At 37.6% G+C, this 19359-nt stretch overlaps 1 protein-coding gene across 1 annotated transcript in view; it reads right to left on the reverse strand.

Annotated features, from left to right (window-relative positions):
* Positions 1-19359, reverse strand: part of LOC147345296 (phospholipid-transporting ATPase ABCA3-like) — a 238869-nt gene that overhangs the window by 192075 nt on the left and 27435 nt on the right. Inside the window, exons 6-8 of the mRNA XM_086375383.1 lie at positions 4800-4916; positions 4364-4481; positions 2466-2639 (exon numbers count right to left, since the gene is read on the reverse strand). Of these exons, the coding sequence (XP_086231509.1) occupies positions 2466-2639; positions 4364-4481; positions 4800-4916 (409 nt within the window). The remainder of the gene's footprint in view (positions 1-2465; positions 2640-4363; positions 4482-4799; positions 4917-19359) is intronic.

Below are 19359 nucleotides of genomic sequence, written 5' to 3' on the forward strand. Positions count from 1 at the left end.
TGTATGAAACGAGATGCCAGTCCAGGTTCAGTGCACGATGCTGGATGCTTGGGGCTGGTGCGCTGGGAAGGCCCAGGGGGATGGTATGGGGAGGTTGGGAGGGAGGAGGGTTCAGGATGGGGAGCATGTGATTTTTTTTTAAATAAAATTTTTGAAAAAAAAAAAAAAGGAAGTTGTGGTACATATACACAGTGAAATATTACTCTGCTATAAAAAAGAACACATTTGAGTCAGTTCTAATGAGGTTGATGAAACTGTAGCCTGTTATACAGAGTGAAGCAAGTCAGAAAGAGAAATACAAATACTGCATATTAATGCATATATATGGAATTTATAAAGATGGTACCAACGACCCAATGTGCAGAGCAGCAAAGCAGATACAAATATAAAGAACAGACTCTTGATCTCAGTGGGAGAAGGTGAGGGTGGGATAATTTGAGAGAATAGCATTGAAACATGTATTTTACCATATGTAAAATAGATGACCAAAGACGTTCAATGCATGAGACAGGATACCCAAAGCCAGAGCTCTGCAACTACTCAGATGGATAGGTTGGGGAGGGAATTGGGAGGGGGTTCAGAATAGGGAGACACACATATACACATGGCTGACTCATGTTGATCTATGGCAAAAATCATCACAATATTGTAACTTTCCTCCAATTAAAATAAATAAATTAATTTTTAAAAATATTGTAAATCTCCTAAATGTTCATGCATAGTTGATTGTTTGAATGAACTATGCCACATCCAAACCATGTATCTGTAAAAAACAATAAATATATCTGTGTTCATAGGGAAAGATTTCTAGAATATATTGTTGGCTGAAGAAAAGCACATTGTAAATGTGTATACATTACACCAATAATTTTACTTAATGGTGAGATAAATATGAAAATATACAGTATTGTTAATCTTCTTAGAATATAAATCACAGAGAAGATAAAACAGAAATAAATAAGACTTACCTACAAGGGAGCAAAGTACTGGTATGGGGAGGGAATGATTTTTATCTGAGTATACTTTATTTTTGGAGAAGGAAATGGCAACCCACTCCAGTGTTCTTGCCTGGAGAATCCCAGGGATGGAGGAGCCTGGTGGGCTGCCGTCTATGGGGTCGCACAGAGTCGGACACGACTGACACGACTTAGTAGTAGTAGTAGTAGTAGTAGTATACTTTATTTTCTAGGATTTTACTTTTAAACATCTGTGTTAATATCTGCATATTTAGAAATTTATATTAAATAAGCAATGATGGTGAGATTAAAAATTTGGCAGAAACAGATGTACATATCCATATTTCAAAAGAATAACATAACCACACTAAAAGTAATACTTCCCTGGTAACTCAGATGGTAAAGAATCTGCCTGCAATGCAGGAGACCCAGGTTCAATCCGTGGGTCGGGAAGGTCACCTGGAGAAGAAAATGGCAACCCACTCCAGGATTCTTGCCTGGAGAATCCCATGAACAGAGGAGCCTGGTGGGCTATAGTACATGGGGTTGCAAAGAGTCAGACACAACTGAGCCACTGAAAGTAATAAGAAATACTAATCTAAATAATTTTTGGACACAGTACTTTGACTACCTAGACTCAGATTAAATGTAAAAAGATTTGCAAGCAATCACCCTACTTAAAATGTTAGTTCTTTACAGTGGAGTAGATCAACATTTCTGTAAGCATTTATGAATATTGCAAAATTAAGCAACTTAGCAGTTATTCTGACAATGGTGGGGGTCAGATTTCTCATGGTTGGAAAGGGAAATAAATACAAGAAACTGAAAAAGGTAGGAAGAACTTATTTTGGTAGGAAGAACTGCATGACTTGTGGGGTATTAGTTCCCCAGCTAGGTATTGAATCAGGCCCTCAGCAGTGAAAATGCAGAGTCCATACTACTGAACTGCCAGGAAATTGATATTAAATTGAAACTAGATGTAACAGTGTGAACTCATATATTTTAATATATGGATATTGAACAGAATGTCTTCAGCTTTGGTGCTGTTGACATTTGGAGCTAGGTAATTATATCAGCAGCAGTCCTGTACTTTGTGGGATGTTTAATAGCATCTCTGACTGCTACCCACTGATATCAGTAGCAATCCTCCACCAGTTATGACAATTAGAAACCAGAAGTATCCCTGAACATTGTCAACATTCCCTAGGTAGCAAAGTTTTCCCCCAGATAGGTCACTGATATAAAGGCATGAAAACAAACAAATAAACATTTGTATATACATTTACATGTACATATTTCATGTATAAATTTATATATACTGTATATATATATAGTATATAAATATCATTTTTATGATCAAAATAGTACACACCAGGAAAAATATTTAAGAGACACTAAAGTTTCCTTTTACCCACTTTCCACTTACTATACTGCCAATCCCAGATCACCTACATTTTCTTCCTAGGAATCAAATCATCAAAGTAAATTTTTTATAAAGAAAAAACCCACCCTTTATTTCCAACTTGCTTATAGTAGTAATCCCCAAAGCTACTGCAATATTTGAAAGGAGACAGGAAGCCAGCTTCCCCGTGCGGCTCAACATTCCATACATGGTGATGACCACTACAAATGGAAAGAAGGTAAGGAAAAAGAGGAAACCTCCAATAGAAACAGCCAATGAAGCTGAAAGGTAAGATGGAAAACATGGTCAGTACATAACATACAAAATCTTGCAGTAGAAATACCCCTATTTTACTACAAAAGAGCTCTAAAATGTAAACTCTAGAAGAGAAATTGTCTGCCTTGTTCACCACTGTGTTACCAGTGTTGTTCACTACTGTATCATCAGCATTTAAGCAGTGCTTAACAGAGAGTAGTTGTTTAATAAATATATTGCTTGCTTGCTTGAATGAATGGATGAGTAGCATGAGGAAGGAACTTTTCTGGAATTTGCTCTTTCTTATACAATGATGTGGATATTTACTTATTTAAAGAAGAATTGATCCTTATATTTATAAAATCTTGCCTTTTTATTTTTTATTTATGACCACTTAGCTTAATAACCTCTAGAAGTACAACATCCCTCATCACATCATAATAATATACCTACCTAATTACCATTTATTTTGGAACTTTTGAAACGGAAAAGCTTTAGTCACTTTCTAAATACTCTCAGTCTTATATTTCAAAATTTTACTTATTATATTTTATAAAAATACATTAAAAAGACTGACAACAAAATCATCAAAGAGAGTCATCTGGGTGTTTGTATTATGAAAAGTGAAAGCTAGTTGCTCAGTCGTGTCTGACTCTTTGCGATCCCATGGACTCTAGTCTGCCCGGCTCCTCTGTCCATGGAATTCCCCAGGCAAGAGTACTGGAATGGCTCACCATTTCCTTCTCCAGGGGATCTTTCCGATCCAGGGATATACTTGTTTTAGGCAAGTAAGTCATTCATTGACATTTGCCTACTTTATGTTACCCTTTGGCATGTCACATTTAAGCAACACACACCAGTATTCCTGCCTGGGGAATCCCATGGACAGAGACTCCTGGCAGGCTACAGAGTGTGGGGTGGCAAAAGTCAGAGACAACTTAGTGACTAAGCCACTGCCACTATCTTCAGGCTTACTTTGACATAATTCTCTCCACTCATAGCTCTCCTGTGCTCTGTGGTAGAGGGTAGTTATTTTGCTCTATTTTGTAAGAACAAGCCAATAGGTGTTGCTGCTGAAAACAATAAAAATACAAATTTCTCTACCATAAAACATTTGCTTCATGGTACTTGTGCCCTATATGGTTGAAAGAAGGCAATATTTTAATTGTTTAGCATATAAGATAGATATAAAAGCCAAAAAATGGTGAAGGTTTGTTTTCTGAAAAACAAAATTTACTTATTTTTAAAATAAATAATAGAAAATGGCCACAGGAGAAGCAATTCTACAAATTCCCTAACTGGGCCAGTTTGAATTTGTTCACTCACACATCCCTCTTGTAAGTGAGAACAAGGCAGAAAATTCTTTTTTTTTTTTTTTGGTATATTTGATAATGTTCCAGGTATGTGATAAGTGATCCAAAGACTTCACTGAGTGAGTGATGAATAAATAAATGCTTTCACATGACTGTATTTTAGTTTATATCCTCTTGTCACATGTGATCTTATGTTGATTTTTATTCTCTTTTCCCATGCATCCTATGCTATTAATATAGTAATTTTCACCAATTTTTGCCCTTCCTCTCAAATCATTTCACGTTTATATGACATGTATATTTTTAGACAAATTTAGAATGCAAGCAGAGGCTCTATATGAAGTGGCAACTAAAACTTAGAAGAAACTACCATATAAAATCCTCTTTTAGTCAATTGAAACAGTTAAAATGTTTCACGGAAGGAGCCTTGTACTCACTTTTATCGAAGAATGTGGTAATCAGAAAGCCGAAGGTTATGGTGGCCACGACAAAACACAGGAAAAAGACAAAGATGAGGGACGGGTCGCTGTTTTGGAGGACAACTACAGGCACAATCTACAATACAATTGTGAAGCCAGTTTAGTCACAATGGAAGTGGTGTCACAGGAAAACAAGGGGGTGAAATAAAACAGCCTTTAAACATTTCCGTACCCCCAAGTGAAATGGCAACATTTAACTAAATAACTCATTTCCCACAGAAAGGATCAATGGTTTGTGTCTGCTGATAGACTGAGCAGCTTCTGAATTCCCCAGAGGGTCAATGATAAACACATCTATTCTTTTGCAACCTAAAACCCATGCAGCTCCCACCCACAATTATTTTATCCCTCTCAAAGTGTCGCTGCAGCGTGATGCATTCAAACAGATACTTGCCTTGACAAATAAAACCACGCACAGTATACAGACGATAATTAAAAACATCAGAAGGAACGTGACAAAATAAGATGCCCAGAGCATACCATTACTGAGCCCTATCATGAACTGGTACTCCTGTGGGAGAGTCAACACAGAACAAATACCGTGAAAGTGATATTTTCAAAATACACTCACAGACATTATCTGACTTAATCCTCATAAAAACTTACATAGGTTAAATATCATCATTGTCATTCTGCAAAGAAACCAAGTCTCAGAATAGTCAAATGACCCGATCACAATCATTTAACCTAGTGAATGTCAATGCTGTGATTTCCAAACTGGAATTTTGAGTAACTTACCAGTTATGGTTCTAATCTAAGAAACAGTTAATTAGAAATTGAAAACATAAAATCTAGGATTACTTTTCTCGTTATGATGTTCTGCCTCAGGACATAATGGAAGAAAGTAAATAACTTTTAATATTATTATAGATGAAAGCAGGGAAAACTACAGCCCATGGGCCAAATCCAGTCTGCCTCATAATTTTTGTAAATAAAGTTTTGTTGACACATAGCCATTCTCATTCACTTCTGTATTGTCTGTGGCTGTTTTCATTCTACAACAGTAGAGTTGATAGTTGTGAAATGGTTTGCAGAACCTAAAATATTATACTGTCTTATACAGGAAAAGTTTGCAAATCTCTAATTTAAACCAAACCCCTCCAATTTTACAGATCAGAAAACGAGACCCAGAGAGGGTAAGTTGCTTTTACAAATTTATACAGCAGCAAACTCCCTGCTCTGTGCTCCTCCTGTTCTATCATGCTGCTGCTTCTTATTTCAGAGGCTACTTTTCCCTGGACAAGCACAGACTGGAGACAGACTCCCTGTGTTTGAATCCTGACTTGCCACTTGGCAATAAAAAGACCTTAAGCCAGCTCCTTTACCTCTCTCTGCCTCAGTGTCCTCATTTATGAATACTACAATTTGAATAAAACTATGAGCAAGAAAGAGTTCACAGTTTTAGCAATGAGTTTGATAAACTATAATTCATCAGAAGTCAATGGATACAGACATTTGATATTTCAAGTTTTAACAAAGGCAGATCAAAATTTCTTTACAAGATGATCTTTTTAATTTAAACGGCTATTTAACAAAGCAAAATTAGTGGTACTAGTTTCCAGAGGTGATTAAAAACAGATGTTTCCTACTATATTTGATTGCTTTCCAATGTCCTTGCAGTGAATTAAGGTACATTTTATTATGCAAAGGAACCATATAAGGAAATAAAGTATTAATTAAGAGATTGGAAAACTTTAAAATAACAGATTTACTAAGAATTGGTGACAAAATAGTCCTTTGAAGCAAGATTCAACAAAAAATCAAAACGAGAAAGTTGACAGTGAAGTAATATACATGACACCAAAAACTCACAGGTAGGCAAACTTTAATGTGGAGATGTGTAGTATCCACATGCACACACTGAGAGAAAGAAAAAGAAGGAGAAAAATACACTAAATCTTAAAAGATTTTGCATCTGGGTGAGTAACCCAGGGATTTATGATGGAGAGTCATGTTTTCCATGTCATTTTGGTTTTTATTAACCATGCACTGTAATAGCCATGATATTTTAAAAGAGAAATAATTTGGAATTCAGTGCCTGTATTTTCAACCAGTAAGGTATTGAAACTGACTAAAATAGCAGCTGGGCTTCCCTGGTGACTCAGTGGTAAAGAATCTGCCTGCCAATGCAGGAGATGTGGGTTCCATCCCTGGGTTGGGAAGATCCCCTGAAGAAGGAAATGGCAACTCAATCCCGTGGACGGATGAGACTGGTGGGCTACAGTCTATGGGGTCACAAAAGAGTCAAACACAACTTAGTGAGTACACAACAACAAAGTAGCAGGTAAGGCAACAACTAGCCGAGATAGGAGGACACTGTCTCTACTGTTCCCTTGTACAAGATATCTAATACAAAACAAAACATTCAGAGAAACGGAATGCTTCCCCTTCTGAGCTGCTGCTGCTGCTGCCGCCGCTGAGTCGCTTCAGTCGTGTCCGACTCTGTGCGACCCCATAGACGGCAGCCCACCAGGCTCCTCCATCCCTGGGATTCTCCAGGCAAGAACACTGGAGTAGGTTGCCATTTCCTTCTCCAATGCATGAAAGTGAAAAGTGAAAGTGAAGTCGCGCAGTCGTGCCCGACTCTGTGTGACCCCATGGACTGCAGCCCACCAGGCTCCTCTGTCCATGGGATTTGCCAGGCAAGAGTATCGGAGTGGGGTGCCATTGCCTTCTGGGGCAAATGGGACCAGATTTACCCTCCAGCTAGAAACAGAGAGAGAGAGAGAGAGAGAATATGGAATAATACAGCCATAGAAAAGAAGGAACTCTTGCATTTACAACAACATGAATGGGCTTTGAGGATGTTATGCCTAGGGAAATGAGTCAGGTAGAGAAAGTTAAACACTGTATGATATCACTTGCATGTGAAATCTAAGAAAAAATCTTATATTAAATGTCAAGAACAGATTGGTGTTTGCCAGAGGTTTGTGGCGGGGATGAAGGTGGTTAACAGTTACAAATTTCCAGTTACAAGATAAATATGTTCTGGGAATTAATGCATAGCACAATGATAACAGTTAACAATACAGTATTGTATATTGAGAGTTGCTAAGAAAGCAATCTCAAAAAGTTCTCACCACACACACACAAATTGTATTAATATGTGGTGATGGATATTACCTAAATTCATTGAGGTAATCATTTCACAAGGCATGCATATATTAAATCATTATGTTGTATACCTAAAACAAATACAAATGTTATATATCAATTACATTTCAATTAAAAATAAAAATGATTGATGTAAAGTGACAGTTAATTTTTAAGACATCTTGATTTCCAAGACCTGGCGATAAAGGACAGTAATCCCTTAGAGGAGAGAAACATTGAGATAAGCCCTATGCTCACCCAGCTAGTTGCTAACTAGTTGCCCGGCTAACTGGAGTGAGAATCCAGCAATGTCCCTAACAGGAGAAGATAGGGCTGGGAATCCAGAGAGGACAAAGTGGCTGAAGTTTGCACAGCCAAATTAACAGGGTTAATCAGAGACAGATTTCCAGAGATCTTTGGAAGGTGCTCTTATAGAATTCACTTCTTATAGAAGGTGCACTTATAGAATTCACTAATTATAGAATTAGTATTCACCAGCATAAATGTGTGAGGAATGTCCCAGGGTAGTGAAAAGAACTATTTTAAGGACTTAGAGAGAAAAATATCTAGAGCTCACATTTGCCTAGAAATATTTCTTGTTTTCCCCAAAGAGTAAAACCACATAATTTATAGGTCATAGGTAGACTATCTATAAGGATTTTGTGTTAATACTGAGCCAAATTTAGCCGTAGACCTGCATTTCTTAACCTCAGTACTACTGGAAACATATTCAATGCAAAATATTGTCCTAAGTGCCTCATATACATCGGGATTTCTCACTTAGTGGTATTTCTATTTTGGAGTAATTCCTCATTGTGCATTATAGAATGTTTAACAGCACCCTTGGCCTCAGCTTACTAGGTGCCAGTAGCAATAGTTCTCAGTGTATTCATGCCTTTCAGATCAGATCAGATCAGATCAGTCGCTCAGTCATGTTCGACTCTTTGCGACCCCATGAATCGCAGCACGCCAGGCCTCCCTGTCCATCACCAACTCCAGGAGTTCACTCAGACTCACATCCATCAAGTCAGTGATGCCATCCAGACATCTCATCCTCTGTCATCCCCTTCTCCTCTTGCCCCCAATCCCTCCCAGCATCAGAGTCTTTTCCAATGAGTCAACTCTTCACATGAGGTGGCCAAAGTACTGGAATTTCAGCTTTAGCATCATTCCTTCCAAAGACATCCCAGGGCTGATCTCCTTTAGAATGGACTGGTTGGATCTCCTTGCAGTCCAAAGGACTCTCAAGAGTCTTCTCCAACACCACAGTTCAAAAGCATCAGTTCTTCGGTGCTCAGCCTTCTTCACAGTTCAACTCTCACATCCATACATGACCACAGGAAAAATCATAGCCTTGACTAGATGAACCTTTGTTGGCAAAGTAATGTCTCTGCTTTTGAATATGCTATCTAGGTTGGTCATAACTTTCCTTCCAAGGAGTAAGCGTCTTTTAATTTCATGGCTGCAGTCACCATCTGCAGTGATTTTGGAGCCCAGAAAAATAAAGTCTGACACTGTTTCCACTGTTTCCCCATCTATTTCCCATGAAGTGGTGGGACCAGATGCCAAGATCTTAGTTTTCTGAATGTTGAGCTTTAAGCCAACTTTTTCACTCTCCACTTTCACCTTCATCAAGAGGCTTTTTAGTTCCTCTTCACTTTCTGCCATAAGGGTGGTGTCATCTGCACATCTGAGGTTATTGATATTTCTCCCAGCAATCTTGATTCCAGCTTGTGCTTCTTCCAGTCCAGCATTTCTCATGATGCACTCTGCATATTAGCCATTACCAAATGTCCTCTGGGAGCAAACTTGCCCCCAGATGAGTTGCCTGCTGTCCTGGAATAAATGCCTGTCTGGTTCTACCTATTAGAAATTTAAAAGCAAGATCCCAAAGAACAATATTGTTTCCAGATTACATAACTCAGTCTCAAAATAAAACTGAGGAATATAGAATACAGAAAAATCCAAGTCTCAACAAAGTAATATTTACAATGTCTGACTTCCAATTAAAAACTTCCCAGGTATGACAAACAGTTTCAGAGTTGAGCCTAATGTCTCTAGCCTTTGATTTTCACAATTCTGTGTGAACTCCCCTTGTATGAATGGGTCATGCAACTTGTTTTAACCAACAGAATGTGGCAAGAGTGATTAAATGTCACTTCTGTGATTATGTTACATAGGATTATGGCACTTGTCCCACTCTGAGGCTCTCTCCCTTGCTAAATTTGTTGATGCTGTTGGCCATTTTATAAGGACCTTGTTATTGAGGCAAATTATTGAGGGTAGTATCTGGCCAACAGCTGAAAAGAAACTAAGATATTCAGTCTTACAACCATAAGGAATTGAATTCTACCAACAACTGCTGTTGCTGCTGCTGCTAAGTCACTTCAGTCGTGCCCGACTCTGTGCGACCCCATAGACAGCAGCTACCAGGCTCCCCCGTCCCTGGGATTCTCCAGGCAAGAACACTGGAGTGGGTTGCCATTTCCTTCTCCAATGCATGAAAGTGAAAAAGTGAAAGTGAAGTCGCTCAGTTGTGTCCAACTCTTAGTGACCCCATGGACTGCAGCCCACCAGGCTCCTCCATCCATGGGATTTTCCAGGCAAGAGTACTGGAGTGGGGTGCCATTGGCTTAAAAGTGATTCTTCTCCTAGTTGAGGTTCAGTGAGTTTACATGTGTGTGTGCTCAGTTGTGTCCAACTCTTTGCAATCCTGTGGACTGTATAGCTTACCAGTCTCCTCTGTCCATGGAATTTTCCAGACAAGAATACTGGAGTGGGTTGCCATTTTCTTTTCCAGGGAATCTTCCCAACCCATGGATTGAACTCACATCTCTTGCATCTTCTGCATTGGCAGGCAAATTCCTTACCACTGTGCCACTTGGAAAGCCCCAGTGAGTCTATATCCTTGGGTAATACCTTGATTGCAATCTTGCAGAAAACCCAGCTAAGCCTTCTTTGACTTCAACACATAAAAAGTGTGAAATAAAAAAAATGTGTGCTGTTAGAAACTATTAACTTGTGTAATACTGTTAAACAGCAAAAAAATTAAAAAAAAAATTAAAATCTATAAATTACACTAAAAAGTTTAAAATCTAATCTACAGATACAAAAAGCTCCAGGAAATCCAAGCACAGGAAACTTGAAAAAAAACAGACCAAAGCATACCATAGTCAAATTCCTGAAAACTAGAGGGAAAAAGAAAAGGAGAAGAAGAAATCTTAAAAAGGAGATTAAAAAAGGATACATTATGTACAGATGGGCAGAAATACCCATCTTATTTGAAGCAACAATAGGTCAGATATTAAAGTAATCAAGCAAAATCATTATCTTAGAATTCTTAACACAATTTAAATATCTTTCAAAAATGATAGCAAAATAAAGACCTTGCCAAACATGCAAAAACTGAAATAATAAATCAACAGAGGAAAAGCGTTACCAAAAATAAAAAAGGAAATCCATCAGGCAGAGGAATATATAAGAAGATGTAAGACGAATCTGGACCTGCTCAAGGGAAAAACAAGACAAGAAATGAGAATGACATTTGTTGTTCAGTAGGTAAGTTGTGTCCAACTCTTTGTGATCCCATGGACTGCAGCACAACAGGTTTCCGTCTCCTTCACTGTTTCCTGGAGTTTGCTCAAACTCATGTCCATTGAGTCAGTGATGCCAACCAACCATCTCATCCTCTGTTGTTCCTGACTCCTCCTGCCCTCAATCTTTCCCAGTAGCAGGGTACTTTCAAATGAGTCGTCTCTTTGCATCAGGAGGCCAAACTGTTGGAGCTTCAGCTTCAGTATCAGTCCTTCCAATGAATATTCAGGGTTGATTTCCTTTAGGAAAGACTGGTTTGATCTCCTTATAGTCCAAGAGTCTTCTCCAACATCACAGTTCGAAAGCATCAATTCTTTAGTGCTCAGCCTTATTTATGGTCCAACTCTCAAATTTGTACATGACTACTGGAAAAACCTGCAGTCATTTTGGAGTCCGAGAAAATAAAACCTGCCACTGTTTCCACTTTTTCCCCATCTATTTGCCATGGAGTGATGGGACTGGATGCCATGATCTTAGTTTTGTAAATCTTGAGTTTTAAGCCAGCTGTTTCTCTCTCCTCTTTCATCCTCAACAAGAGATTCTAGTTCTTCACATTTTGCCTTTAGAGGGGTATTATCTGCATATTTGTCTGGAGAAGGAAATGGCAACCCACTCCAGTACTCTTGCCTGGAAAATCCCATGGATCGAGGAGCCTGTTGGGCTGCAGTCCATGGGGTCACAAAGAGTCACACGTCTGAGCGACTTCACTTCACTCACTTCACTTGCTTCATACTTTATCACTGGAGAAGGAAATGGCAACCAACTCCAGTATTCTTGCCTGGAGAATCCCATGGACAGAGGAGCCTGGCAGGCCATGGTCCATGGGGTCGCAAAGAGTCGGATACCACTGAAGTGACTAAGCATGCATCTGCATATTTGAGGTTATTGATATTTCTTCTGGCAATCTTGATTTCTGCTTGTGATTCATCCAGCCCAGTATTTTGCATGATGTACGCTGCATATAAATTACATAAGCAGGGTGACAACATACAGCCTTGACATACTCCTTGCCCAATTTTGAAGAAAGTATAAAATCTTTTTCCTTACTCTTTAAATCTTAAAATCTTTTACCTTATTATTCAAATATCTTTAAACATGTAATTGTTTTTTTAACCAAAAATCATAGCAATATATTGTGAAGAAGCAATGTGACAAAATGGCAAATGTGAATAATATAAACCCAAACCAATCGTGAAAATTACACAACTTATTACTAGAGAATTACAACTAATAAGAAAACAAAGTTAAATTGAATAAATAGTAATCAAAATGATTGCTTGTGTGCAATCTCAAAAACAACAGAATGATCGCTGTTCGTTTCCAAGGCAAACCATTCAATATCACAGTAATCCAGGTCTATGACCCAACCACTAATGACAAAGAAGTTGAAGTTGAATGGTTCTGTGAAGACGAACAAGAACTTCTAGAACTAACACCAAAAAAGATGTCCTTTTAATTATAGGGTACTGGAATGCAAAAGTAGGCCATTAAGAGACCTGGAGTAACAGGCAGGGTTGGCCTTAGAGTACAAAATGAAGCAAGGCAAAGGCTAACAGAATTTTCCCAAGAGAATGCACTGGTCATAGCAAACACCCTTTTCCAACAACACAAGAGATGACTCTACATGGACATCACCAGATGGTCAATACTGAAATCAGATTGATTATATTTTTTGTAGCTGAAGATGAAGATCTCTACAGTTAGCAGAAAAAAGAGCAAGAGATGACTTGTTTGTCAGATCATAAACTCCTTATTGCAAAATGCAGACTTAAATTGAAGAACATAGAGAAAACCACCAGGCCTTTCAGGTATGACCTAAATCAAATTACTTGTGATTATACAGTGAAAGTAACAAATTGATTCAAGGGATTAGATCTGATAGAGTGCCTGAAGAACTATGGATGGAGGTGCATAACATTGTACAGGATGCAGTGATCAAAATCATCCCCAAGAAAAACAAGTGTAAAAAGGCAAAATGGTTGTACAAGGAGGCCTTACAAAGAGCTGAAAAAAGAAGTGAAAGACAAAGGAGAAAAGGAAAGATATAACCATCTAAATGAAGAGTTCCAAAGAATAGCAAGGAGAGATAAGAAAGCCTTTTTAAGTGAACATTGCAAAGAAATAGAGGAAAACAATAGAATGGGAAAGACTAGAGAGCTCTTAAAGAAAATTAGAGACACCAAGGGAACATTTCATGCAAAGAGATGCACTATAAAGGACAGAAACTGTATGGGTCTAAGAGAAGCAGAAGATAATAAGAATAGGCGGTAAGAATATACAGAATAACTATACAAGAGAGATCTTAATGACCCAGATAACCATGATGGTGTGATCACTCACCTAGAACCAAATATCCTGGAGTGTGAAGTCAAGTGGGCCTTAGGAAGCATCACTATGAACAAAGCTAGTGGAGGTGATGAAATTCCACCTGAGCTATCTCAAATCCTAAAAGATGGTGCTGTTAAAGTGCTGCTCAATATGCCAGCAAATTTGGAAAACTCAGCAGTGCCCACAGGACTGGAAAAGGTCATTTTTTATTTCAATACCAAATAAGGGAAATGTCAAAGAATGTTCAAATTACTGCACAACTGCACTCATTTCACACGGTAGCAAAGTATTGTTCAAAATCCTTCCAGCTATGTCAACAGTATGTGAACCCAGAACATCCAGATGTACAAGCTGGATTTTAAAAGGCAGAGGAACCAGAGATCAAACTGCAAACATCCATTGGATCATAGGAAAAGGAAGAGAATTCCAGAAGAACATCTACTACACTGAAGTTCTTGACTGTGTCTATCACAACAAACTGTGGAAAATTCTTAAAGAGGTAGGAATACCAGACCACCTGACCTACTTCCTGAGAAACCTCTATGCAGGTCAAGAAACAACAGTTAGAATCAGACAAGTAACAGTGGACTGGTTCCAAATTGGGAAAGGAGTACGTCAAGACTATATAGTCACCCAGCTTATTTAACTTATATGCAGAGTACATCATGAGAATAGCCAGGCTGGATGATGCACCAGCTGGAATCAAGACTGGGGAGAAATATCAATAACTTCAGATATGCAGATGACACCACCCTTATGGCAAAAAGTGAAGAGGAAACAAAGAGCCTCATGATGAAAGTGAAAGAAGACAGTGAAAGAGCTTGCTTAAAACTCAACATTCAAAATGAAGATTATGACATCCTGTCCCATCACTTCATAGCAAATAGATGGGGAAACAATGACAGACTTTTTTCTCTTGGGCTCCAAAATCACTGTGGACAGTGACTGCAGCCATAAAATTAAAAGGCACTTGCTCCTTGGAAAAAAAGCTATGACAAACCTGGACAGCATATTAAAAAGCAGAGACATTACTCTGTTGACAAAGTTGTGTATAGTCAAAGCTATGGTTTTTCCAGTAGCCATGTACATATGTGAGAGCTGAACAATAAAAAAGGCTTAGGGCCCCAAAATTGATACCTTTGAACTGTGGTGTTGGAAAAGACACTTGAGAGTCCCTTGGACAGTAAGGAGATCAAACAAGTCAATCCTAAAGGAAATCAACTGAATATTCACTGAAAGGACTAATGCTGGAGCTGAAGCTCCAATGCTCTGGCCACCTGATGGGAAAAACTGACTCATTGGAAAAGACCCTGACACTGGGAAAAACTGAAGGCATGAAGAGAAGTGGACAACAGAGGACGAGATGGTTGGATAGAATCACCGACTCAATGGCTATGTGTTTGAGCAAACTCTGGGAGATGATGAAGGACAGGGAAGCCTGGCACACTGCAGCCTATTTGGGTCACAAAGAGTCAGACACAGTTGAGCAACTGAACAACAACAACAAAATCTTTAAACAAGTTGGAAGAGATAACCATTAGAAATCCACACACATCTAACAAAAAAGTACTTCAGCCTGGAAGGACTGAAAAATACAGCCTAAGCAAAGCTTACATGCTAAGACTTTATCAGGAGGTTCATTCATAGAATAGCAAGAATGAGAGATTTAAGATGTGAAGGAAAGAAAACAAATTGAATGTAATGTATTTAGCACACCGGCCACAGGCTGATAAAAAGAAATGTATTCAAATGCTATCATTCCATTAAGTCAAATGGAAGCATCAGGCCTTAAGATAGTCCAACTCTTCACTCCACGGTCAAAGTTCAGTTGGCTTGTTGACAACTTCCCTGAGTTTCTGAGTTGGGTGAAGATTCCATGAAGCCACCGTGGATGAAAGATCCCTCACTCCATGACACAAGCTCTTTCTTTGAGCCCAGAAATGAATAGAACTAGCTCCCAATGAAGGAATAATATTTGCTATTCCAAACCCTGTTCCTTAGAAGGGAGTTTAAAACAACCAGCAATGTTATTAATAGAAGACAAGGTGATAGCAATGGTGGAGAGGCTCTCCATGAAGAAATTAGTCCAGTCATGCAAAACAGGTGAAAATAAGCAAACCCCATGTACTGGGTCCCCTACACGTAACATCAACATGTATAAAGCTAAGACTGACAATTAAAAGGAAAAATTAGACAACTCAACTTAGAGGGGTGAGAATGGGTGGGAGGTTGGAGGGAGATTCAAGAAGGAGGGGACATATGTACACCTATGGTTAATTTATGTTGATGTAAGACAGAAATCAAACCAATATTATAAACCAATCATCAATCAATTAAAAATAAATAAATATTAAAAAATAATCAATAAACATAAAGGTAGATATTTAATATACTTCTCACAATAACTGACAACTAATAGATAAAACATAAATATGAACAATGTGAATAACAAAATTGATGTACAGAAAACTGCACCTTTTAGCTCTCAGCACACATTGTTTTTCAGTGAACATGTGATAACAGAACATTTGTTAAAATTGGCTATATTCTAGTCCATAAAGCATGTTTCAACAAAATTTTAAAAAACTGAAATAAAAGACCAGCACCTAGTATGTTAAAGATGGTAACAATAACCCTGTGTATGAGACAGCAAAAGAGACACTGATGTATAAAACAGTCTTGTGGACTCTGTGGGAGAGGGAGAGGGTGGGAATATTTGGGAGAATGGCGTTGAAACATGTAAAATATCATGTATGAAACGAGTTGCCAGTCCAGGTTCGATGCACAATACTGGATGCTTGGGGCTAGTGCACTGGGATGACCCAGAGGGATGGTATGGGGAGGGAGGAGGGAGGAGGGTTCAGGATGGGGAACACATGTATACCTGTGGAGGATTCATTTTGATATTTGGCAAAACTAATACAATTATGTAAAGTTTAAAAATAAAATAAAAAAAATAAACACATTAAAAACCAATATGTTTTATTAAGTTCACAATTGTGAGCTTCAAAATATGCTGAATGATCTTTGATCAAAATACAGATTATAAACATTCAAGAAACATTTTCATTCTTCTCATAGAATAGTCTGAGAATTGTATTTTCTCTAGCTTCTAAAACAGAGGTTAATGATTTAGTAAATGTGGATGTATATTAATTGTATGTGCTCTTTAGGGAAAGATTACCTATATCTTTCATTGATATCTGTGAAGATTTCTTTATTTCAACCACATCAACTAATAGTGACGACTTCTATCGCTATTACGAAGATACCTCAGGATCTTAACGAACTGCTAGCTTTTGATCCTTAAAAAGCAACTTGTAACACTATTTTAAATTTATAATGGTCCTTGAAATTTTATAAATGCCCTATAGGTCAAAGAAAAAATTAACAAAGAAATTAGAAACTATTATGAAATATATGATAAAGAAAACATTGTATTTCAACTTATAGGTTGTAACAAAAGTTGATTTGACCTAAATTTAGAGGCTTATGTGCAAAGATTAGAAAAAAAGAAGGTCTAAAGAACTACAAGGAAGAGAATGTGGGGAAACTCAGCCAGCAGAGACTGGCCACAGAAAGCAGGAATCATAAAGGAAAAGAGTTTATTACATTAAAATTCAGAACTTTTACAAGTCAAAGACACCATTAAAGCAATTTACAGGTTGGGAGAACATACTTGCAATACATACATGACATAAAGAACTTGTATCCAAAATATATAAAGAATCAATGAAAGTCAATGAGAAAAGACACACAACCCAACAGAAAAGTGGGGAAAAGAGTTTTGAATACACACTTCACAAAAGAGAAAATCCATGTTGCCAAAAAGCATGTGAAAAGGTGTTCAACATCATTAGTTAACAAGGAAAATTAAATTAAAAGCACAATGAGTTCACCGCTATACTCTTTCCAGAATGGCTGAAAGTTTAAAAGGCTAATACCACTAATTGTTGGCATTCTTATGGAACAAGAGTAACTCTCTTACGTTATTGATAAGAGAATGAATTGGCACAAACTTTAGAAAAAAATTTCACTTTATTTAACAAGATTGAAAATATGTATATTTTATACTCCACCAATCTTAATCTTAGGTATATATCCGACAGAAAAATGTGCACATCTTCACCAAAACATGTCCTTCAAAAATAAATAAATACATTTAAAATACAAAAAGTATAAAAGGGAATATTTCACTGAGAGGAAAACTATTGCTAATATATTAGCATATATCTATTTTTTTTTCTCTGATACACATGCTTTTTGCAAAAATGGGATGATACCTGCATTGTTTCAGGATATGCTTTTTTTCATTTAACATTATATTGGAGGCCTCTCAACTGTTACTGAATAAACCTACAGCTTCATTTAAAAAAAAATATTCACATTGGCTTACTGTAATAGGCCAATACTTGAACAACTAAATATTCATCAGCAATAGTGACAAATCGTGGTATAGTCATAAAGTATAACACACAATAATGAAAATGGCCAAATTGCATCTATATGGAAAACATCAATAGCTCCCCCTGAAACAAAAGAATGGCTGTTGTATGATTCTATTTAAATAAAGTTTTTAAACCAGGCAACACTAATATACAATTTTAGAATTTAAATAGTAACTATTTTGAGAGAAGAGAGATGTAGTTATTTAGGTGGGATGCAAAGGGGTGTCCAGATTACAGGCAGTATTGGGTGGAACCACTACTTGGGTGGAACAGTAGTTGTGTGTTCATGTTTCAAAGATCTGTACACATTGGTATGTATTTATTTTAATTCAAGTTTTTTAAGTGAAAAATTAAATAACAAATAATTTAAGCTACATGATCAACATTTGTGTAACAGGTCCTGGAGACACAGAGAGAAAATTAGTAAGCTGAAGTTTAAAGTTGAAAACAGATTTCAAGGAGATTATTCACTAAGTAGGAAAAAAGAAAAATATGTGGTAGTCAGAGAAATGGCTAGATGACTAAAAATTAACAAGAGCTTGAAGTAGAAAATGACATTTCCAAAAATGGAGGGAAAGGAACAGAATGTATGCTGGTTGACACACACTGCACACAGGGAACAAAGGGAATGGAAAGATAACTAACCATTGATAGCTACATAATATTTCCTACTGCTACTGCTGCTAAGTCACTTCAGTCATGTCCGACTCTGTGTGACCCCATAGACGGCAGCCCACCAGGCTCCCCATCCCTGGGATTCTCCAGGCAAGAACACTGGAATGAGTTGCCATTTCCTTCTCCAATGCATGAAAGTGAAAAGTGAAAGTGAAGTCGCTCAGTTGTTTCCGACTCTTCGCGACCTGCAGCCTACCAGGCTCCTCCATCCATGGGATTTTCCAGGCAAAAGTACTGGAGTGGGGTGCCATCGCCTTCTCCGATAATATTTCCTATGTACTAGCAATTAAGATCTCTTTAATTATTACACAACTCTATGTGGTAAGAGTATTTTTACCTCCATTTTACACATGAGGCCCGGAGAAGTTAAGAAGGTTACCCAAAAGTTACAGGGGTAGGAAATGGCAGTACTCAGGTGCTACACGTACTATAGTATACTGATAAGACAGGTTTCAAGCCTGGGTGATACAGAGGCTGATACATGGCAACCTACTCCAGTATACTTGCCTGGAGAACCCCATGGGCAGAGCAGCATGGTGGGCTACAGTACAGGGACGCACATTAATGGATAGATGGATAAATTAATGGCTTTCTCTCTGACTTTAGAGCCACTGCTCTTTACAATATGATCTTAATTTGACTTGATATTAAAAAGATTCTCAAGTCTTGGAATTGAAGTATATATTAGGGTCATATAATTTATAAGCTTGTATGATTATTTCTCTTTTGTTCATTTTATTCCAAAGAAGATTTAGGATATTTAATATATGATTTCTCTTCACAGCATTCTTATCAAATAGTCAATAAAATTACAAG

This window comes from Bos grunniens, chromosome 25, assembly GCF_055505025.1.
Source record: "Bos grunniens cultivar Pamir isolate PY7600 chromosome 25, Bosgru_T2T1.0, whole genome shotgun sequence".
Lineage (NCBI taxonomy): Eukaryota > Metazoa > Chordata > Mammalia > Artiodactyla > Bovidae > Bos > Bos grunniens.